The sequence below is a fragment of the Garra rufa genome, chromosome 13 (genome assembly GCF_049309525.1).
Source record: "Garra rufa chromosome 13, GarRuf1.0, whole genome shotgun sequence".
NCBI lineage: Eukaryota > Metazoa > Chordata > Actinopteri > Cypriniformes > Cyprinidae > Garra > Garra rufa.
The window spans coordinates 1,241,806-1,267,235 of record NC_133373.1 but is presented as its reverse complement, the minus strand read 5'-3'; the positions used below and the strand labels follow the sequence as shown (position 1 = coordinate 1,267,235).

The window sequence follows — 25,430 nt, the reverse complement described above, 5'->3', positions numbered from 1 at the left end:
TGAAAAAGCGAAATGCATTATTTTACTAGTTACTTGGAAAAAGTAATATTACGTAACTTGTGTTACTTGTAATGCGTTAGCTTCAACACACTGCTCATATGTGTGCATCATGATCAGCTCTTTTAGATGCAGGGTTTCAGATACGCTTAATACATTAAAGCAACACAAACATGACAATAAGTGCATTAGCACGAAAGTCCTGCATGCAGTCTGTGGTCAGGCTTTCCGGTGGCGTCCTGTGTCTGAGGATTCTCTCTTGGTGTCAAAAATTCATGAATGATTTAATGAGATGATGCATAGAAGGAGAGGAGCATGCTGGGTGTGTGCAGCAGACGCATGTAGACTGTGTTCAGGGCTCAAGCGCCCCTCTGACCCTCCTGAGGTCATGGTGACCAAACTCGTGTGTTACCTGCAGTTCTGGTGAGTTTTCAGGCTCTTTTCTTCTCTATGAGGCCGCTGAGATCGTTTAAATAATGAGATGTCTTTGGATTTTTAAGTCAAGCTTAACAAAACAATGTGATCAAGTCTATTTACGTGGGATGTTTTAGTTTATCTAACATTCACTTTTCTTCATCGTGAAAAAATGATCAAAAAATGCTTTTCTTACTTAGATTTTTTTGTCTTGTTACCAGACAAAATATCTAAAAACTCTTTTAATCAGGAAGGATTTTCTAGATGAGTAAGAATTAAGTGTGTTTTTGCTTGAAACACTGTAAAAAGTTTTAACCAGATTTAACTTAAAAATCTACGTTCAGCAGCTGCCTTAAGTTTTTAAGTTAAATCAGCTTAAAACTACAAGTCATTTTAACTTATTACAATAAAAATTAGTTGATTTAACTTAACATTTTAAGGCAGTTGCTAAACTTAAGTTTTTAAGTTGAAACTGGTGAAAACTTTTTACAGTGAACAAGCAAAATAATCTGCCAATTGGGTAAGAAAAATAGTTGTCTGTTTGAAAAAATTATTATTATTATTATTTAAGTTCTTACCCCATTGGCAGATTATTTAGCTTTTTTTAAGCAAAAACTCACTTAATTTTATCTTCATTTTTTTTCTAAAAACAAGACAATAATATTTACTTTTCTAGAAAATCCTTCTTGATATCAGAATTTTTTGATATTTTGGCTGGAAACAAGATAAAAAAATCTAAGTAAGAAAAGTATTTTTTGCAATCTTAGTTTATTACTTTGCATATCACTGCCATACTGGATGTATATTAATACTTATAAAGCACATATTAATGCCTTATTCTGCATAACCATCTTTTACATCCCTTAATCCGACCCCATAGCTAAAGTTAACAGCTACTTTAATATTATTAAGCAGCTAATTAGGAGTTCACTGATGGAAAAGTCCTACTTAGTATTGAATATGCATTCCCTAATCTAAAGTGTTGAAAAAGAAACATGTTTCAAGAAATAGCAGCCAGAACATATAGCATGTGCTGAGCAGCTCAAACAGTGACACCTCTGCTATGAACAGATAACATTTCAGTCTATTCTTCAGCTGGCCTGTATCCATTTCACCCTGAGAAATGAGAAGCGCTGTTTCGGTGAGCAGAAAGAGATTTCTTTGCATGCAAGTTTCTAAGTTTGAGCCTGTTTTTCATTTTCAGCCGCCTACCTTGTGAATTTAAATGCAGACTTGTATGAGAAATGTTGGATCTGGTAGATGCACCTTCACTCTTTTGTGATGTTGTGTAACTAGTTGTTAGTGTCTGTTTCCACAAGAAGGGTTGCTTCTCACAAACGATGCAATAATTATGAAATCATCTGATTGACATTTAATCCATTATAGAAAAATATATATGTATTTTAAATTAACTTTGCTAGATAGCACATTTCTGGTAATTACACTAAGTGTTTAACTGATCATACAACCCTGTCACAACATAATGTTCCCCCTATTAAAAGAAATGGAGTGTTCCATAAAATTATGACACAAAGGAAGTGAAATTATTTGGAACATTTCTGCAATGACATGAATCATATAGTTCCATTTTCACTATTTTTCACTAATTAGTAGTGTTGACTGCATTCATTCATTTTCTTTTTTTAAATAATTTTGGCTGTGGTAATGCAAACAGAATTTGGTAAAAAAAAAAAAAAAAAAAAATATATATATATATATATATATATATATATATATTTTTTTTTTTTTTTTTAATGGAATTTTAATATTTAGTTCATTTCCATTCATGCACTCTTAAAAAATAAAGGTGCTTTAAAAGGTTCTACACAGCAATGCCATAGAAGAACCATTTAGTAAAACCATCTCTTTCTTAACTTTTTTAATAATCTGAGGAAACTTCTTTCACCACAAAGAACCTTTAGTGAAACATAAAGGTTCTTCAGATGTTAAAGGTTCTTTATGAAACCATTTAGACAAAAAGGTTATTCTATGGCATTCTGAAGCACCTTTATTTTTAAGAGTTTAGATGGGTTTTACACTAAGTACAATAAATGATCAAACTCAGGACATTAAGGACAAAAATGTCCACATTGAAATCCATTAAAAACACAATATTTAATCTGAGTGCCATCTGAGCATAAAATCATGCATTCTTTATTAATAGGCTTTCACCCTGTTGGCAAGGCTTCAACATTTCTATTTATTTATTTACAATTTTCCACCTGATACCAACATTTTCTGAGGTTTGGCCAATGGAGCAAATATGTGCTTTGTCTTGTTTTTTGCTTCTGCTGAAAAAGGGTCAGTTTAATTGAAATAATTATTATTATAATTGTGTGTGGGTGTACTGGCATGGATATTAGAGTGTAGTTTGTGTGTACTGATGTGTGTGTGTGTGTGTGTGTGTGTGTGTGTGTGTGTGTGTGTGTGTGTGTGTGCATGGTATTTTTTTTAATCTGACACCACTCAAAATAATAATGCATCAAAATGAAGGATGCTGCTGATAAACATTGACATATACAAGAGTATATTTTTATAGGGTTAATATTTACATTTGAGGATTTCTCTCCATTTAGTGGACTTCTATGGTGCCCTGAGTTTGAACTTCCAAAATGCAGTTTAAATGCAGCTTCAATAGACTCTGAATAAGATAAAACAGATACTTTTAAATTTAAAAGACTATTTAATGCAGAAGTGCTGTTTATTTTTACTTCATCTTAAAGAATGTAGTTAACTAATGAAACCTTATTGTAAATAAATATAAAAGGGTTATTACTTGAAAGTAATGAAATAACACAAATCAGGATTAGATTTATTTGTACGTGTATTTGTGGTTATTAATTTATAGATTTTGTTAAGATTGCAAAAATGACTTCCAGTCTCAAATATCAGATTTTATTTAAGATTTTACTTTTAACTCATAAGGCACTTCATAATCTGACACTTTCTTAACGTGTATACTCACCCAATCTTTCTCATCTCTTCTGCTTCTATGACTTTAGTTGTACCATCTGTACATGTAGATCTTTTGGTTTTACGGCTCAGAGGAATACTTTACCTCTTGACATATACTTTATAGTTATTGGCCCGGTTTTGTACAGGGCTTAGCCTAAACCAGGATTAGGCCGTAGTTTGATTAAGACATTTAAGTGATTTTTATATATGTGCCTTAGAAAAAAAATTACTGGTGTGCATCTTGAGACAAAACAAAGGCACTGATATATTTTAAGATCAGTCAGTTTCAGCTCAGATCAAACAGCTCAGACTTACATTTTAGTTTAGGACTAGGCTTCAGCCATGTCTGTGAAACCGTCTTTCACACTGCAAAAAATGCTTTTCTTACTTAGATTTTTTTTCTTGTTTCCAGCCAAAATATTTTAAAATTCTTAAATCGAGAAGGATTTTCTAGTAAAAAAAAAGTTATAAGTAAAAAAAAATCTTGTTTTCCGGATTTTTTTATTTTTTATTTTTTTTTAAATGAAGCGAAGTTCTTGCTTAGAACAAGCAAACCCCACTGGCAGATTATTTTGCTTGTTTCAAGCAAAAATGCTCTTAATTTAAATTTTTATATGTTTCGAAAATCCTTCTTAATTTAATTTTTTTTTTATATATATATATTTTGGCTGGAAACAAGACAAAAAAATTTGTGTAAGAAAAGCATTTTTTGCAGTGCAATTTTTAAATCATGTCTTAAAACTTTAGCTAGTTCTGATTAATAAAGTGCTGTGTATTATTGTGCATTGTTTCTGTCATTTATTTTTTATGTATTTGATTATTTGTAATGTGTCCTTGAGTGTCTTGAAAGGCATCCGTAAATACACTGCAAAAAATGCTTTTCTAGCTTATATCTTTTTGTCTTGTTTCCAGCCAGAATATCTAAAAATTCTTAAATTAAGAAGGATTTTCTAGACGAGTACAATTTATTTTCTTGTTTTAAGAAAAAACAAGTCAAAATTAAGTGAGTTTTTGCTTCAAACAAGCAAAATAATCTGCCAATGGGGTAAGAAAAATAATCTTATTTGTAACAGAAAACAAGATAATTTTGCTTACCACATTGGCAGATTATAAACAAGACAATAATGTTTACTCATCTAGACAATCCTTCTTGATTTTTAGATATGTTGGCTGGAAACAAGACAAAAAAAATCTAAGCTAGAAAAACATTTTTTGGAGTGTAAAATTAATTATTATTATTAATTATTAAAACTTGCAAACCAAAAAGTACAATAAAAATATAGTCCAACATTTTTGTAGAGTTTCCAGCTCTATTTTGTACTCTTTTTGGAAAGTCCCTATAGACCTCAGGCAAAGTAGTGCCAGATTTAATCTTTGACAAGAATGAAAATGAGGCTGTGAGGGACTCAAAGACAGTGTGTTTTATGGACTGTTGTTTGACAACATACCAATGAAACAGCTTTCTGACAAAAACTCCAATAAACTGTTTTGCATTCTGAAAATACATAATATAGAACGTTTCATGCCGTTGCAAACACTGTAAAGTCTATTCCTTACTGCCTTGTTTTCCCCCATATTATATTCAGTATGGCATCTAACCGAATGCTGTCATAATTGGTCGGACCCCGAAGCTCACACTGTTTCTCAAGATCTCACAGCAGCGAATGCACTGCAAAAAATGCTTTTCTTACTTAGATTTTTTTGTCTTGTTTCCAGCCAAAATATCTAAAAGTTCTTGAACCAGGAAGGATTTTCTAGGCAAGTAAAAATTTGTGTCTTAGTAAAAACAAGTCAAAATTAGGTGAGTTTTTGCTTAAAACAAGCAAAATAATCTGCCAATGGGGTAAGAAAAATAATCTAGTTGTCTGCTTGAAATAAGATTTTTTTTCTTTCACCCCATTGGCAGATTATTTTGCTTGTTTGAAGCAAAAACTCACTTAATTTTGACTTGTTTTTACTAAAAACAAGATAATTTTTACTTGTTTAGAAAATCCTTCTTGATTCAAGATTTTTTAGATATTTTGGCTGCAAACAAGACAAAAAATCTAAGTAAGAAAAGCATTTTTTGCAGTGTGGCACTGAGGTTTCCATGCAGATAATGTAAATGGTGAGGATGATGATGCTACAGTATCTCCTCTAAATCTGAATGAGCTTGATACACCAATAACAGCACCATCTAAACAGCAGACCTCATGTCCTGGGTCATCTGCTTCATGAGCTGTTCACAATGTCTGCTGTTTCTGAATGTAAGCCTATATGATAAAGACTCAACTCATCAGAGATGCACTATTATTATAAGACTGACATGGCACTCTCTAAAACTGACCATAATGTGCCTTTTGACTGATTGTGGTATTGCTGTAAAGCTGGCTGTGAACTCATGATGTGGGAATGATGTGTTTGTTCTTTGTGTGAAGTCACATGGTCAAACAAAGAGAGCTGAACACACGCAGATGTGAGTCTGAACACTAGAGGGCAGTATCACAGCTGCAGATGTCAACCTCACCATGAGCTCAAAAGTGTCTTTAGTTCTGCTTAGAAAAACCCATAATGGATAGATAGACACTGGGTCTTCTTCAAAACATTGCTATTGATATTTTACTGCAGTTGTTATCAAAAAATGTTTTTCTTATTAAGATTTTTTTTATTCATCTTAAGCACTTATTTAGATTTTTTTTTAGATCTTGATTTAAGATTATTATTTTTTTGACTACAAACAAGACAAAATTACTAAGTAAGATAAGGCTTTTTTTTGCAGTGCAGCAACCATCAACTTAGTGATAAACACTCAGGAATCATATTGCAAAACTCTGAAAGCCACACATATCACCCTCGCATCACAACAACAACGTTAGTGCAGAAATGGCTTTATTCAACTCAAGCTTGATTATTAATTTGTAAATATTTTATTTGTAACACCATGCATGACATTTAAAATCCTTTAAAATCATTATTTGTTTCAAGCACTTTGAAACATACACTGCTGCTCAGAAGTTTGGGATCAGTAATTTGATTTTAATTTTTCAGATTTTTTTATGTTTTTTTTATTATCTTATGCTCATCAAAGTTCCATTAATTTGATCAAAAATACAGCAATATTATGAAATATTATTGCAATTCACAATAACAGTGTTTTATTTTAATATACTTTAAAATATAATTTATTTCTACGACATAAAGCTGAATTGTCATCAGCAATTACTCCAGTCTTCAGCGTCACACGATCCTTCAGAAATCAATCTAAAATACAGATTTATTACGTTTATTATCAATGTTGGAAACAGTTGTGCTGCTTAATATTTTTTGGAACCTGTGATACTTTTTTTCAGGATTCTTTGATGAATAAAATGTTAAAAAGAACAGCATTTTTTAAAAATATGAATCTTTTCTGACAATATAAGTCTATCATTTTGTATCAATTTAACACATCCTTGCTGAATAAAAGTATACATTTCTTTCAAAGAGAGAAAGAAAGAAAAAAAGTTAGGGTTATGATTTATTATTGCAAAAGTTTTCTATTTTAAACAAATGCTGTTCTTTTTAACGTTTTAATCATTAAAGAATCCTGAAAAGGATCCAAAACAAACAATATTAAGCAGCACTACTGTTTCCATTGATAATAAATCAGCATATTAGAATGATTTCTGAAGAATCGTGTGATGCTGAATACTACAGTAATGATGCTGAAAATTCAGCGTTGCATCACAGGAATAAATTATATTTTTAAGTATATTAAAATAGAAAATCACTATTTTAAATTGCATTAACATTTCACAATATTACAGCTTTTTTCTGTATTTTTAATCAAATAAACACAGCCTTGATGAGCAGAAAAATCCTCTTTAACAAGAATTAAAAATCTTACTGATCCCAAACATTTTAGCAGCAGTGTACAACATAATGAAACCTACAGTATATCAGACAATAACGTGAGTACATGTTTGTGTTTTCTCCACATTAGTAGTCTGTTGTGAATGAACAACATACAGTTATTAAAATAAACACACTCTTTTTATTCCGTTTCTGTTTCACTGGACCATAACCTCACACATAAAACAGCTTGCAGGCGCTCATATAGAGACAGCCGTGCAGAACAAATAGCTGTGATGGTAATGGAAACGTTCAGGCGTGTTCAATTGTGTTCTGAAGAGTGTTGAGGAACTAAAGTAAATAAATAATGGTTTCCAGTGTAGTGTGGTCTATGTTCAGCTCAACATCATATTTCCTTCCCTTCACTCTCAGCTCGGCCTAAAAACAGCCACCAGCTTCACTTTAACTCCACTGTGGCCTTTTTTTTTTCCAAAGGAGGATGTAATTTAACCTTGACCATGGGGCACATTGTTGACACACAAAAGGCAAATTACAGGCAAATGGAACAAACTTCATACATGTCACAAAATGCTGACATCTTAAAGTTGCAGAATTAGGTTTTCAGTTTTGGATCAGTATTAACCAAATCCTCTAATACAGACTTACATCAGTGCTTTTGTTGAATGACTTTATCATGTACATTTGTACAACAATGACATCAGCAGAGGAATATTTTTGACTGGAAAATCTCTTAAACAGGTGTGTCTGAGATACATTTACGTCACCGTTTTATCTCCAAAGTCAGGCTGAGATAGAGCTTGCCTTATTGTCTGATTTATCTTATTATAACCCTTACCTAAAAGAAGTATACTTCAAGTTTATTTACTTATGCTTCAAGTATACTTAAGTAAAGTTCAAGTGTACTTTATGTAGTAAGTATACAAAAATCTGTGTACTAGTAGTATACTTTTAAGTGTACTATTTCAGTACTCCTTGGGACTAAATTGGCCCACTTTCTTGAATATAAATACTTTTAAGTATACTTTAATTATAACTAGTTTACATCTATGTTTGTAGTACTAAAAATGAACTTATAGGTATACTGATAGTTTACTAATTAAATACTTCTTTATGCATTTTTAGTACAATCATAGTAAACTACTAGTTCTTATACTGCAAGTATACTCGTATCTTATTGTAACTCTTACCGAAAAGAAGTATACTTAAGTAAGTTTCAAGTCGATTTATATAGTAAGTATACAAATATCAGTGTACTAGTAGTATACTTTAAGTGTACTATTTCAATACTCCTTGGGACTAAATTGGCCTACTTTTTTAGTATATAAAAGTATACTTTTAAATATACTTTAAGTATAAGTAGTAAACTTACGCAACAAGTTTGCATCTATGTTTTTAGTACTAAAAGTGAACTTAGGTATACTGATAGTTTACTAATTAAGCACTTTTTAGACAACTTTGAAGTATAGTCTCAGTAAACTACTCGTTTAGTAGTTTTATACTGCACGTATACTCATATTAATTTGTATACATTTTGTTGAATATCTAATATACAAAGCATCAAAAGAAAGAACAGGGTTATAAACAAAAACATTTTATTCTAGCTTCATGCATTGTTTTTGCACACTTGAATGTGGGTAAGCTTCATAAATAAAAACGAATAAATTAACATTTTGAACAAAGATAGCATTATAGTGTAATAGCAAAAATAGAGCTCAAATATATTTAAACTTTTTCTAAGTATAAGTCAAGTATGTCATTTTAAGTATATTTCTGAGAAGTATATGAAGCACATTCCTGAGAAGCACATACAAATGAAGTATACTTTCATATTTTTTAGTTTAAAATAAGCATACTAATAGCACACTTAAACTTTTTGTATGGGAACAATTTTAAAATTCAGCCTCACAGAATATATCTTTATTTCAGAGTTATTTTTCACATCAGCCTGACTGTTAGACATGGTGTGCCATAATTACTTAATGGAACCCAGGTCATTAAATTAATATGCATCAGTAAGCATCTGAGATACAAGCTGAGGTTAATCACTGGGGATTTATACAGAAACTTAGATGCTCTGTGCAACAGTATCAAAATATGATTTAATCTCTGAGGGTCTGACTGAAGTTTACTAAAGTCCAACTAAAGCACAGCGTGTTAAGGAGAGACACTGCAGGCAAAAAAGTTATTTTTTATTTTTACACATGTCAAGTTTGAGATTTTGGGCTTTTTGTTTTTTTCAGACTAGTTGAAAGAAAACACCCAAAAGACACTGTTAAGTGTTTCTTTTATAGCACTTTATCTATTTGCGTCAAAAGATTTCAAATACAATACATATTTTTAAAGGCCGTTTTCTCAAAATGAGTTGTTTCTCCTAAACTGAGCCATAAATCTCCACTTCAGTAGCACTTACACACACCAAACTTTACATTTTTATTCCTGTCTATATCCTGAAGGTTTTTAAAGAGGGGTTTGTTCATATATAATTAGCTTGATTTTATAAAGCATTTTACTCCCCCCAAAATGGTAAAAAAAAACATGGTTTCTGTCTGTTCAAAGTTTTTTCTGAAGTATGGAGTGACAAAATGAGACCCAAAATCCCACTGTAAAAACATTTGACTCTAATATGTCAAAAAAAAAAAAATTAAACAAGAATTTTGAAACAGACTTCATCCAGTGTTTAGATTTTTGTACTAGAAATGTTTGCAAATTAGCGCATATTTAATTAAATAATGCCTCATTTGCATACTTAAACCTAACATTTTAGAAAACTTTTAGAAAGCAATTATCAATGTAATCAATCAACTTGGTAAAAAAGGTGATTACTAACTATTAGAAAAATTATTTACCCTATTCAATTTTATTTGAACAAAAGTCTCCGCCCCTCCGCATTCTCGAATTGAATTTTTCCCCGTCGTAAGCGTATCTTATGTATGTTAAACACGTTACATATGTTGCCTAGTAACCTTTCTGTAGCGTCGTGTTACGTATCTCGATTAATATTCATGAATCAAGCGTTTCAGCCAATCAGCAAGGCTTGATGGCTAAGCGTGACGTAACGTGATTAATATTCATCAGCCGACTCTTCACGTACTAGGATTGGTCATCATGTCGCCGCCCTGTTGGAGGCGGAGCTCCGTGATTCTGATTATTCATGTTGTTAGGGGAGAGTCGAGCGGCTGCTAGTCCGAAGTTACACCGAAACTTCCATAATAATGTTGTGGTCAAGATGAGTCGACAGCAGGACGAGCAGGGCGTTGTGTTAACCGCTTACACTAGCAACAGCGAAGCTTTACCAGCGATCAACTCTAAAGAGCAAACGGAGTTTCTAGGAGTAAGGTGAGGGATCGCTTGAACGCTTTTATTTATTACTAAGGGCAGTGTGCACTATTTATGGCAACTGTATCCTAGGGCTGTGTCTCGAAACCTAGTGAGCCGCCTACCTAGACCACTAGCACAGGCGTCATCTAACTTAGGTGCGCGCTGGTTTGAGTCACAACCCAAATCTGAATGGGTTTCTGATCAGATGGTTACATTTTCATTCTGGAGATGCTGTTGATCAGTTTGTTAAGTTGGTGACCTAATAATTCTGTTTGCATGCTGTTCTAAATATAGTTATGGTTGAATTATGCTTGATATGTGGGAGGTACTAGTTACTAGTTTGTCTTTTAAGGGATCTTGTAGTATTAGAGAGCTTGTACATTGAGCTATTTTGTGTTTTAAGTAGCAACTGATATGTTGGTCTGGTCAATATCTGGCTTTATTGAGACTTCTTTTCTGCATTTAAACCTACAACCATTTAGTTATCAGTCTGGCAGATCTTTAACCAACAGACTAAACCAAACCAAACCACCAGATTTGTGTACAACATAATATGGGTTTGTCAGCGACTGATGATGCTGATGTGATACAGTACAACTGAATTATAATAATAGGGTGTATGTTATATTCCTGAAACTAAGTTGAAAGTTTCTGCTTTCAGATTTCCCTAGTACCCGGTTCCGGCTTGTACTGTTCTAAACTGTCTGAAACTTTATATGTGACCCTGGACCACAAAACCAGTCATAAGGTTAAATTGTACAAAACTGAGATATATACGTCATATCATATCTCAATAAATAAGCTTTCTATTGATGTATAGTTTGTTAGGATAGGACAATATTTGGCCGAGATACATCTATTTGAAAATCTGGAATCTAAGGGTGCAAAAAATTAAAAATACTGAGAAAATCACCTTTAAAGTTGTCCAAATTAAGTTCTTAACAATGCATATTACTAATCAAAAATTACATTTTGATAGGTTTACAGTAGGAATTTTACAAAAAATCTTCATGGAACATGATCTTTACTTAATTTCCTAATGATTTTTGACATAAAAGAAAAATCAATAATTTTGACCCATACAATGTATTTTTGGCTATTGCTACAAATATACCCCAGCAACTTAAGACTGGTTTTGTGGTCCAGGGTCACATATTACAAGCTCTTCTTGAGTTTAATGACTATTTATAATGAATAGTCAATTCTCAATTGGTAAGAAATGCTCAAAGTCCAAAATATTCAATTCAAATTAATTTGTCTATCAGTTGACAAGGATGTCAGTAGATAGCCTATAATAAACAGATGTCACAATGAAGTGATGTGATGGTGACTAAAATCTACAGACAGCTTTGTCAATGGATCATTTTGAGTGAACTTTTTTAGTAGCGTGAAGACATGCAGACACTTAATTAGCTGTAATTGTGTATATTAAGTTAGCTTACTCAGTATTACATGTTAAGTTGTATTAAGATGGCGGCTTAGTAGCTACAAAACCAAAATATAAACTCAACCCCATGTTATTTAAGATATTCATGTCTTTATTTTTACCGTCACAAAGATTTTTTTTTTGGAGGAAAACATTCCAGGATTTTTCTCAATATAGTGGACTTCAATGGTGCTCAACAGATTGAAGGTTAAAAATACAGTTTCAGTCCAACTTCAAGGGGCTCTAAATGATCCCAGTTGAGGAATAAGGGTCTTATCTAGCGAAATGATCTGTCATTTTCTTAAAAAAAAGGTTTTTATACACTTAACAGCAAATGCTTGTCTTGTCTTGTTCTGTGTTGTGCGTGCATACTCCGGTTCAGGACAGTTAGGGTATGCCAAAAAACTCCCATCTCATTTTCTCCTGCAACTTCAAAATCGTCCTGTAAATCGCTGATTTACTTTTGTTTTTTTTTTGTTTTTTTGCAAAGACCTTCTTTGGATGTTTACACAGGGTCTGTACTTCTGCAGCGATGTAGGATGATTTCGAAGTTGGAGGAGACAATGAGATGGGAGTTTTTGACATACCCTAACTGTATTCAACCGAAGTGTTGTGCATATAGACAAAACAAGCATTTGAGGTTAAAAAGTATAATAACTGTACATTTTTTTTGAGAATAACTGATTGTTTCACTCGATAAGACCTTTATTCCTCAGATGGGATTGTTTGGACCCCCTTGACATTGCACTGAAACTGTATTTTTAACCTTCAATCCGTTGAGCACCACTGAAGTCTACTAGATGGAAAAAAAATTCTGGAATGTTTTCCTCAAAAAACATAATTTCTTTCCGACTGAAGAAAGAAATACATGAATATCTTGGAAGATATGCGAGTGAGTAAATTATCAGGAAATTTTTATTCTGAAAGTAGAGTAATCCTTTAAATTGCAACTGATTACCTCAAATATTTGAGTTCTGCTAACTTGTTTGGGTATACAGTGTTTATTGACTCAAAATCAGCATGAAGTTCTTAATCATTGATGTAGCCATTTGCATCATAAATGAACAGCTTTGATGACAAATGATGTTCATCAGCCAGTGACAACCCCATATCTGTCAGACAGTAGGATGCCCATTTTCCATAAGTTGATATGATTCTTCAGGGTCTTAATGAGAAGTCTATAACATACTTTGGTTAAATTTTCTCAATGGTAGTGTAAAAAACACTCTTTTTACCTTGTCAAAATCAGCCCTTTTAGTTTCATATTCCTTTAAATGCTAATGAGCTCTGCTGACCCCGCCCCTCTCTGCAGTGGGATGATGAGCCGTAATGTTTACTTTACCTGTGAAACTTGAGAATGACCTGATTTTAAAAAGGGGATATTACTTTTAAAGATTAAACAAATACCACTGGGTGGATTTTTATCATTGTAGGGTGGTTTTGCATTCGCTGACCTCTCTAACACAAACTAACTGGCGGCTTCCTAATGTGTTTCTGTGCTGCTGGTGTTGGTCACGCAGTGCTGGCGGATGCAGACAGCAGTGTCAGTGCGTGCCGGGGTCGTGAAACGGGATGCTGGCTGTTATTTGTGTTCTCAGATGGAGCGCAGGTGTCTTCCTCGTTCAGCAGCTGTGTGCAGAAGTCCCTCGTGGATTCTGCCGGCCGGAGCACAGCGGCTCACGCTGTTTTAGGACACGCTGTTTCTTAGTGTCTTTGTTTAAGTGTTTGTGGGTCTGCTCTACCAACAGGCCTTCGGCTGCTTGCTCTGGCCTCCGCTTTTGGCTGGTTGTTTGCAGACACAGCACTTGTTTAGATTTAGCATGAAAGAACATAGCATGTTTAAACAAGACACTTCTATATTTGGATCATTGGACTTTGTGGGTGAATCCCACAAAGAATTGTCTATGTCATAGTTCAGCTCAAAATGTAAAGAACTGATATTTTGCCGACCTATTTAACAGTTTTTTTGTGTGGTGAATACCACATGAAGAGTGATGTTTTTTCCTTCAAAAATCATCATGACTACAAATGTGATATTGACTTTATACAACAGTTAAATAAACAAGAAGTTGATATTAAAAGACTCACGTTTTAGATAGCATATTTCCTGTTTTTGGTCAATTTCGCCTACAAAAATCATTCCAAACACAGCCATGGTACTGTTTGGTACTGATCTGGCATCTGTTTAATAATGCAGCCTTGCTGAGCAAAGGAGAATGCTATAGTAAATGTATTAATAGAGCGGTTGTCGTAATTGTTTGTGTTTATTGTTTAGTGATAGTTCATGAGTCCCTAACACATTTCAACGGTTTGAGTTAAATATCTTCGTTTGTGTTCTACTGAAGAAACAAAGTTACCTACATCTGGGATGGTAAGCAGATAAACATCGCATTTTCATTTCTGGGTGAACTGTCCCTGTAAGAATCTTAGCTTGTTTCTTAAATGTCTGCAAACATATTATGATGATTTTATGCTTTAGTACAGTCAAACAGATTAAACACAGGGCCCAGAGTAGAGAGATTTTCATCGTAGCTTGGTGTTTACACTCATAGAAAACAGTGTGTTCGGATTTTAGCACAGGTGCGTTGGTTTTCTGTTGTTGTTTTTGATGGTTTAACCTGTGCTGACCTGGTAAACATCACTTGACTTTCCATCCCGCATTGCATAATGAATATTTCATTCAGCGTGCGCTGCATGCTTTGTGGTCATTGTGAGTGATGATAATGTCTCTGATGAGTGCTGGACATTCAGCAGGGTCAGAGCCCAAACATCAGCATGACTATGAAGACATCTCTGTTAGCTAGCAATGCATGCAGCAGCGTACACACCGAGACTAACTGTACAGAATCAACAAGCATTATCGTAGCCTGGCTTTTATCTCTTTTCCATTGACACAGCACACAGCTCTTGTGCACCTTCACCTGTTTTGGAAAGTTCACCTGAACGTAATAAAAGCTGAGATTATGTGTGATGTGTGGATGCTTATATGAAGCGATCTGTAAAATAGAATGTATACAAATTAGGGATGCAAGAAAATTAAAATTCTTGGCCGAAGCTGAACAAAACTACACACTGGGCCGAAAGCCAAAGGCTGATTACCGAACACTAATTTTCACCATTGCATAAATTAAATAGCCAATATTTGCTTTTTACAGTTTTGTCTTGATATTCAAAAAATAAATAATCAATTACAAAAAAATAATTAAAAATATTGACTCAACACTGAAAATTTTTAACATTCTAATAGACATTATAACCTACCAACAAAGCACAATTTAACTTAAAATTAATAAGTTAGTAAAATAGTATTCTTTGGCCATTTTAAGACCCCCTTCTTGAATCAGGCATGTGTTTTTAATCTACAAATAAATGCAGCCTTAAAGGTTGTATCAGCGATTTCTAGCCTAAAACATAAAGTGTCAAATTCAGCTGACCTTTATTCACGATCCGCTCGCTGCCTGCCCCATAAATTGTCTGTGAAAAAACCGCGTCTCTCTGGTCAGCCTAGGGTCCGAGATATGCCAAAAAAAACAATCGACGCTATCAACTATTCCACAGATAAACAAACCGTGTTCCAACCAATCAGCGTCAGGGGGTTCGTGTTGTGTACTTTCCTACTGGTGCTGGGATGTGAGGGAGGCGGAGCGAAAGTCCACAACACCAAACCCCTGACGCTGATTGGTTGGAACAATGTTTGTTTTTGCTGTGGAATGGTTGGTAGTGTAGATTGTTTTTTTTGGCATATCTCGGACCCTAGGCTGACCAGAGAGACGCGGTTTTTTCACAGACAATTTATGGGGCAGGCAGCGAGCGGATCGTGATGAAAGATCAGCTGAATTTTACACTTTATGTTTCAGGCTAGAAATCGCTGATACAACCTTTAATGAGCAAAGGAGAATGTTAGAATAAATGTATTAATAGAGCGGTTGTCATTATTTTTGTCTCACTTTTTTATTTGATTTTACAGAACAGTAAAATGACAATGCTAACATTTCTGAATGTAGATTTTTTGCTGGCAGCAGCAGATTTGTGAATGATTGTCATCTTTGGTCTTTGAACCCTGGCTAAGGAGCTGCTGTCAGAATAAATACAATTGGTGTCTGGTGTATTAGACAACAGAACGTTCTGGAGTTGATTGACTAATGGATGATTTCAGTCATCATACAGTAACCTTTCTCTTCTCATGAAGACATGCGATGCGCTTCTAAACAGTCTCTCGCTGTCGCTGCTTGGAATGATTCTTGCGTCTTTCTCGGCCAGTTTTAAATGCTTCCACATGTTTGCTGCATTAGTGCGCGCCTCTATTTGATCGCATCACGTCATTGTTCGCTATCATTTATTTGGCCTTTTCGCTTATTAACCATAACACCAAAAGAGTTTTTTGGCTATTTTCAGCTGAATAATTTCCCTAATGCATCCCTAATAAAAATGTTGCATGTGCATATCAATTCTATAATTGAAAATCAGCTTTAAATTCCTCCTGCAGGAAGCTCAGAAACAAAAGTAAGCAGGAAATAGCTTCCACTCACTGTAATAAGCTTGCTGAGACCTGTAAACTCTTAGACGGCTATGAGAGATAGTTTAACGCTGAGATGAACAGCCGAACTATGTTTGGGTATTTGATGTGAAGATGTGATAAACTAACCTGAGCATCAAATACACACACTTCTGTTTTCCACAGCTGTTGAACAGTATGAAGGTCACAGTGTATCAGCATGAGTCTGCTGTGTTTCCTCAGCTCAAGTCACTCTTTGACTCAAGTCTGGCCAAACTCAGATTTTGAGCCGTTCCTATAGAGACAGCAGCAGGATTTCAGAGTGTGTCCCTCAGGATAATGAAGCCCAACTCATATTCCATATCCAAAAGCTGACTTATTTCCTGTCGAGGAGTATATTGGATGGTAAAATCATCTGCTCCCCCAAGAGACCAGCTACTGGGTCAACCAGTGCTCCAAACAAATGCCATCATGCACAGCTGTGTGGTTATTCATTAAATGTGAATGCCTGGTGCAAATTAAAATCTTATTCAGTCTAAAACACAATTTCACAAAGATGGAAAGTGGATTTCTTTATGCAGACAGCAGTACAAATGCCTCAACTACCCAAAACAAACAAAGACAAAGGATATGAAACAAACATTCCTTATTAATTTAGTCATGAACTAGGAAAATAACACACTTTATTCAGAAAAATGTAGCGTTTCACTCATGTCATGATTCCTTCAGTTCACTGCATGAAACTGATCTCACGATACAGTACTCTCACAAGACTTTGAATAAAGCCAAATAGAGTTAAAATGGTATTTTTGTATCTGTGTTTTTGTGACCCTGGAACACAAAACCAGTCTTAAGTAGCATGGGTATATTTAGCAATAGCCAATAATACATTGAATGGGTCAAAAATCATTGATCTTTCGCCTCAGATTCCAGATTTTCAAATAGTTGTATCTTGGGACAAATGTTGTCCTATCTTAACAAACCAGACATCAATGGAAAGCTTATTTTTTTCAGCTTAGCCTAAATGTCAACTTGAAAAATTGAGCTTTATGACTGGTTTTGTGGTCCAGGGTCACATATATGGTCAACAGTTAACAAAAAGTACTGTTTATTAAAAGGCTAAAATTGTTTTTTTCCTCAGCTGTGAACATGAATATGTTTGCACTTAAGTTATCACGATTCTTAATTAATAAACATGAAAGATGAAAAGTGTGAGCTGGGTTTACTATATGTGACCCTGGACCACAAAATCAGTCGTAAGGGTACATTTTATTAAATTGAGATTTGAATGCTGAATAAACAAAGTTTCAAGTGCTGATGTATGGTTTGTTAGAATAGGACAATATTTGGCCGAGACACAACTGTTTGAAAATCTGTAATCTGAGGGTGCAAAAAAAAAATATTGAAAATATTGAGAAAATCACCTTTAAAGTTGTCCAAATAAAGTTCTAAGCAATGCATATTACTAATCAAAATAGTACTGATATATTTGCAGTGGGAAATATACAAAATATATTAGTGGAACATGATCTTTATTTAATATCCTAATGGTTTTATAAAAGAAAAATGTATAATTCTGAGCAATGCAATGTAATTATGGCTATTGCTACAAATAGACCTGTTTTACTTAAGACTGGTTTGTGGTCCAGAGCCACATGTTTGATACTAAGCCTGAGGATTTTGGTGTGAAAAGGCTTTTACATTTGACAAAAATCTGACTTTTTAAATTAAAAACAAACAAGCAAGCCCTGCCCAGATTTTAAAAATAATGCAAAAGTAACTTAACGCATTACTTTCCATAAAAAGTTACTAAGTAACGTTATTAGTTACTTTTTTAGGGAGTAACTCAATATTGTAATGCATTACTTTTAAAAGTAACTTTCCCCAACACTGCTTGTAAATATAAATATTAACACAAAATTACATCTCTAATGAATGTAGTTCCAGTTTCATTACTTTGGATACTATGGTAAACAGTAATAGTGATTTTTGACACACGCATACATCCAATAAAGCGTTTTTCCCTTATAATTTGAAAAAAAAAAAGCATGGACTACCAAAAAGTGTCACTACATAAGCAGTGAAATGAATTCAAGTACCATCCTGTGTTGTACTGCAATGAATATTCTGTTTCACTTTGAAATGCAATGCATTGTGCAAGATAAATGTGCTTCAAAATCTCACTTTTTAGGCTGTTTTCATCAGTTGAACATGAATGCACATGTCCTCTCTGTCTGAAACACAACATGGCCTCTCACCGTCTCCAAGCAGCCACATTCCACAGGTATACTTCTGGTCGTCATAGCAACTGCCCATACTCCCACATTGCTTTTGCCCTCTTGACTCGACTCCGTTGAGTTTAACTGCCGAACTTCAGCTTGACGCCTGCATCAGTCTGTCCTGCATTAGACTGTAAGCTGCTGTAGAGATGCACATAGTGCTAGTGTTTTGTCTACTGCTCTGTCTCTGTTGTTTGTGTATGTAAAGTGAGAAATACGGTTGCACTTGACCCTTTTGTCCTCTTTCTATGCGGCCGAGGGCTGTAATGCGGTGTGTGCTATCTGACCTTTAGCATGTGGAGTCCACTCCGATCCCCACGGTTAATAGCTAAACCATCAACGAGCATCATCAGCATTTATGACAGAGGAAAGGTTGTTGAAGAAACATGAGGGGAAAAAGCATTCCTCTCTTTCATTTGAGATCCATGTATTTACGGTCACATGTCAATATTAGCTACTTTTATTTGACTGGCTGCAAATGTAAATTCACCTCAACCAATGTGAACTTGAAGAAGTGTGATTTGTTAAAGAGTGAATGTTTGATTTGTTCTGGCTGGAGGCGTCTTTTTATATTTTAAAGACTCCATTAGGTTAAATTTGGTAGTTGCTATATGCTCTCAGATGTTGACAAAGCAACCTTTTTAGCGGATATTCTCATTGGACATATACAGTTTGCAAAAATGACTGTGCACACATTTTTGTCCAATCAAGAACTTAATTAAACACTCTTTCTCACATGAAAGTATGTTTTTTTTTTTTTGTCTGAAACTGACCAGGAAGTAATACTTAATGCATGTGATTTAAAGTGCATAACTCTTTTGATTTGTCTTGCCCAAACTGGCCTTTTAGAACAGGACAAACACTCAACGCATTAAGAGATTTAATGGGTTTTTAAACACAGATGAAGATGCAACTCATTTATGGTTATGTCTTTTATATTCAGTGAAGACACAGTATAAGGAGAAAGAGACAGGTCTTGTGTGCAGAATGAATGGAAGAAACCACAAAACAAATTTTTATGTGGGATTCATTACATCTTTCTTAATAACAGATAACACCTTCTGATCTAAGCTCAGGCCAGTGAATTCAGTCTAGGCCTCTTTAAGCATTTGTGAGCAGTATGTTGAGGTGTGATTGATAAGCATTAGGACAGCATGCTGATCAAACCGGTGAACTAAAGTGAAAGTGAAACACAGTGATGCCTGTAATCACCACTTTGATAATGAAAGACGTTTGGTGGCGATCTGTCACATACAATTCTTTGGATTTAATTGCTTGTGTTTTAGTGTGTTCTTAAGGGAGGAGTGCATACATTCTGAATACCACAGTTTTATATACCCTCATATAAAATTACAACCATCTACAAAATCTGTTTATTTTAAAGATTTACTTTTTTGAATGATTCATTGGTGTGTTGCAGCTGTTGTGCCATCAACAGCTCGGTTTGTGCGAGTCTCTAGTAAACAACTCGCAGATTCAAAAGATCCATTCAGAGGGAGTCACCAACTCACTGATTCAAATGATCCATTCAGAGCGAGTCTCCAACTCACTGATTCAAAAGATCTGTTCAGAGTAAGTCTCCAACTCACTGATTCAAATGATCCATTCAGAGTGAGTCTCCAACTCACTGATTCAAATGATATGTTCAGAGCGAGTCACCAACTCACTGATTCAAATGATATGTTCAGAGCGAGTCACCAACTCACTGATTCAAATGATCCGTTCAGAGCGAGTCTCCAACTCACTGATTCAAATGATATGTTCAGAGCGAGTCTTCAACTCACTGATTCAAAAGATCCGTTCAGAGCAAGTCTCCAACTCACTGATTCAAATGATCTGTTCAGAGCAAGTCTCCAACTCACTGATTCAAATGATCTGTTTAGAGCGAGTCTCCAACTCACTGATTCAAATGATCCATTCAGAGCGAGTCTCCAACTCACTGATTCAAATGATCCATTCAGAGCGAGTCTTCAACTCACTGATTCAAATGATCCATTCAGAGCGAGTCTTCAACTCACTGATTCAAAGGATCCATTCAGAGCGAGTCTCCAACTCACTGATTCAAAAGATCTGTTCAGAGTAAGTCTCCAACTCACTGATTCAAATGATATGTTCAGAGCGAGTCACCAACTCACTGATTCAAAAGATCTGTTCAGAGTAAGTCTCCAACTCACTGATTCAAAAGATCTGTTCAGAGTAAGTCTCCAACTCACTGATTCAAATGATCCATTCAGAGTGAGTCTCCAACTCACTGATTCAAATGATCCATTCAGAGTGAGTCTCCAACTCACTGATTCAAATGATATGTTCAGAGCGAGTCACCAACTCACTGATTCAAATGATATGTTCAGAGCGAGTCACCAACTCACTGATTCAAATGATCCGTTCAGAGCGAGTCTCCAACTCACTGATTCAAATGATATGTTCAGAGCGAGTCTTCAACTCACTGATTCAAATGATCCGTTCAGAGCGAGTCTCCAACTCACTGATTCAAAAGATCCGTTCAGAGCAAGTCTCCAACTCACTGATTCAAATGATCTGTTCAGAGCGAGTCTCCAACTCACTGATTCAAATGATCCGTTCAGAGCGAGTCTCCAACTCATTGATTCAAATGATATGTTCAGAGCGAGTCTTCAACTCACTGATTCAAATGATCCGTTCAGAGCGAGTCTTCAACTCACTGATTCAAATGATCCGTTCAGAGCGAGTCTTCAACTCACTGATTCAAAAGATCCATTCAGAGCGAGTCTCCAACTCACTGATTCAAATGATCCGTTCAGAGCAAGTCTTCAACTCACTGATTCAAATGATCCATTCAGAGCAAGTCTTCAACTCACTGATTCAAATGATCCGATCAGAGTAAGTCTTCAACTCGCTGATTCAAATGATCCGATCAGAGTAAGTCTTCAACTCGCTGATTCAAATGATCCGTTCAGAGCAAGTCTTCAACTCGCTGATTCAAATGATCCGATCAGAGTAAGTCTTCAACTCGCTGATTCAAATGATCCATTCAGAGTAAGTCTTCAACTCACTGATTCAAATGATCCATTCAGAGCGAGTCTTCAACTCACTGATTCAAATGATCCGTTCAGAGCAAGTCTTCAACTCACTGATTCAAATGATCCATTCAGAGCGAGTCTTCAACTCACTGATTCAAATGATCCATTCAGAGCGAGTCTTCAACTCACTGATTCAAATGATCCGTTCAGAGCAAGTCTTCAACTCACTGATTCAAATGATCCATTCAGAGCGAGTCTTCAACTCACTGATTCAAATGATCTGATGTAGAGTGAGTCTCCTGCCACTGATCCACTCAGCGAATCTCCAGAAAACAACTCAAAGCGAGTCTCCTGCCTGCTCACTGATTCAGATGACAGTAGATATAAAATGCTTTTGATTAGTACACAATACTTTTACTGGAGTACTGTTTTATTAGGGTATCTGTACTTCTACTCAAGCACTTGATTTGTTTGCTTCATCCACCACTGGCCACTAATGCAGAGTTACAGGTTCAGTCCTAAAGCGGCCGTGACCTAGAAACTGGAGAGCTACTGGCAGCACACTTCTGCTCGCTCACCGTTTTCCAGAGGAGCGAGAGCCGCTGCCCCCATTACAACCTCACTGCACTGAAATCTCCAATAAAAACTGCTTGATGTCTTCCAGTAGCTGAAGAGTGAAGAATGCTGAGCTTTGAGCGTTTATTCATACGTTCATCCTGAAAGGGAATAAAGCAGTCTGTATAAACCATGGGAGAGCTCTGCGTGTCCTGCCCCGCACAAACAGCCTAACAATCAGCCTGACAATAGCATCTTTATGTCCTCATAGGACAGAGGCTTATTTTTCACTCTTCCTGGCTTGATCCTTCTGGCCGGGTGAGCAGCGGGACTCTTCATGCCTGCTGTGTCATGCATCGATTAAAAAGAAAGGGCTCAAAGCTCATAATCTGAAGAATCATATTCTGCACTTTTGTAGCATATTCCCCTGAAGTCCCCCTTATTACATAGTACTAGTCTAGGTTTCTCACATCAAAACATCAATTAACTGTAAATAATGCCTGATACCTTCTTAGAATGATTTGGTTTTAAACTAAGAATGCAACAACTAATTTTTTCAGTGCAAAACTTACATTCTATAGTTGTAAACGTTATCATGTTGTAATAAAGTATAAATGTAATATAATTGCTATGTTCAGATCCGTAAATGTTTCTACTGCCTTGTATCAGTTGACATTTAGTCTGTGCTTTTGTTTTTCTGTATTATCATTTTTAATGTAAATTTAACTTCTACTTAAAAAATGGTAAGAAAAATGATATTGGTGCTTTATAGCATGGATACGTTCAATATTTGTTTGCATTGGATATTGTTTGAAGGACAACATTAATGTTTTTAAGTTAATTTTTTTGATTTATTGTTTTGAGATTTTATAATAAATAAAACTAAATAAATGAATAATCATGAATAATGAAAGAATCATTTGTTGCATCTCTAGTACAAACTTTACAACAATTTAGAATGAAGTAAAACGAATAATATGTAAAAAAGTTAACAAATATGCAACAAATACATTTTTAATAAACATAAATATTTGCAGTCTTACCCCCGGTTTCACAGACAAGGCTTAAGCCTAGTCCTAGACTAAAATGTAAGTCTGAGCTGTTTCAACTAAACAAAACTTGCACTGACTGATCTTAAAATATATCAGTGCCTTTGTTTTGTCTCAAGATGCACACCAGTAATGTTTTTTCTAAGTAAACCTATAAAAAACTGCATAAAATGCCCTAATTGAACTATGGGCTAATCCTGGTTTAGTCTAAGCCCCGTCTGTGAAACCAGGCCTTAGTGTTTAGTGTGTAAAACTGCCGAGTTACTGCAAAAATGATTTTTATTATCTTGTTTTCTAGTATCTCTAAAATTCTTAAACCAGGATGTGTTTACTTGAGAAGTAAAATGACTTAAGATATTATGTCTAGTTTTCTGAAAAGACTATTCAAATTTTGTTCGTTTTTGCTTAAATCAAGCAAAATTATCTGCCATTGGGGCAAGAAAAATAATCTTAATTCAAAGGTTAAACAAGATGATTTTTCTTGCCCCACTGGCAGATCATTTAGCTTGTTTTAAGTAAAAACGAACTAATTTTTAACATAATATCTTAGTAAGTAAAGTAAACACACATTCTGATTTAAGAAGAATTTTTAGATATTTGTACTAGAGAACAAGACAAAAATACCAAGGAAGAAAATCATTTTTGCAGTGCTCTAGGTGGTGAATTTCAGTCAACAGATACACTTTTCAATCACAAAGTTTCCCTCATTAAAAATACATTTCCTCCGCACTATTGTCAGATGCTGATGATTCACTGAGTCCAGTGCAAACAGAGAAGTGCTTGTGTTAAAGTGGCCTTTGTTTTTGTCTTAGGTGGTTGCAATGTTACACTGGAAAAAATGCATTTATTACTTAGATTTTTTGTCTTGTTTCCTGCCAAAATATCTAAAAATTCTTAAATCAAGAAGGATTTTCTAGACGTCTTGTTTTCAGAAAAATCAAGTAAATATTGAGTGAGTTTTTGCTTGAAACAAGCAAAAGAATCTGCCAATGGGGTAAGAAAAAAAAACTAATTTCAAACAGAAAACAAGATTATTTTTCTTACCCTCTTAATCCTTCTTGATTTAAGAATCTTTAGATACTTTGGCTGGAAACAAGACAAAAAATCTATGTAAGAAAAGCGTTTTTTTTGCAGTGTGAGCTGCTGCACTAGGATTTAAGAGCTGCTGCAGACAGCACTAGTTTTAGTGATGTTTGAGTATGAACTGTGACTGCTCGAATGTAATTAAAGCATTTCACATGATGATTTAGTGTATTTCACATCTCTGTCTCCTTACCTGTGTTCTCGCAGCCGCAAAACCGGCCAGTACAATGTCCAGCGGTGCAAAGCGGCCGGTGCGGCTCTGGGCTCCAGCTCAGGTAAGGCACCATACCAGCGCTGCAGCTCCCAGGACTCTCTGGACGAGCAGGCCATGGTGGACTACTACAAAGAGGTAGAGATCATCCAGCGCAGCGGAGACACAGAGACTCAGGAGGATGTGCAGCTGAAGGTGGCTGATGGTAAGAACCGCCTGCTTTACCTGCATTACAATGAACCACCCCTAAGCCTCACAGATGCAGCTCTGTACAGAAAATAAAACTAGTTTTGGATTATTAAATCGAAGACTGCTTTTAAATATGAACATTAATTAGAAACTATAGTCACACTGGAAAAAAATGCTCTTGTTTCCAGCCAAAATATCTAAAAATTCTTAAATCAAGAAGGATTTTCTAGACGAGTAAAAATTGTTGTTTTCAGAAAAGAAAAATCTAAATTAAGTGTGTTTTTGCTTGAAACAAGCTAAATAATCTGCCAATGGGGTAAGAAAAATAATCTTGTTTTCTGTTTGAAATAAGATTTTTTTTTGTTTATCCCATTGGCAGATTATTCAGCTTGTTCTCACTTAATTTAGATTTTTTTTTTCTGAAAACAAGACAATAATTTTTACTCGTCTAGAAAATCCTTCTTGATTTAGGAGTTTTCAGATATTTTAGCTGGAAACGAGACAAAAAATCTAAGTAAGAAATGCATTTTTTTTTTTTTTTTTTTTGCAGTGCACAATTTTGTGACTATAAATTACTTTTCAATAAACTCCTAACATGTTGCTTATTAATAATTAGTAAGGTAGTTGTT

General features: G+C 34.9%; 2 protein-coding genes across 3 annotated transcripts in view; both read left to right on the top strand.

Moving 5' to 3' along the window:
- LOC141283608 (A-kinase anchor protein 7) overlaps nt 1-25,430 on the top strand; it is a 286,494-nt gene that overhangs the window by 132,979 nt on the left and 128,085 nt on the right. The window lies entirely within an intron of this gene.
- Nucleotides 10,366-25,430, top strand: part of LOC141283604 (rho GTPase-activating protein 18-like) — a 36,626-nt gene continuing 21,561 nt past the window's right edge. Inside the window, exons 1-2 of the mRNA XM_073816914.1 lie at nt 10,366-10,533; nt 24,609-24,817. Coding sequence (XP_073673015.1) covers nt 10,424-10,533; nt 24,609-24,817 — 319 coding nt within the window. The 5' untranslated portion in view covers nt 10,366-10,423. The remainder of the gene's footprint in view (nt 10,534-24,608; nt 24,818-25,430) is intronic.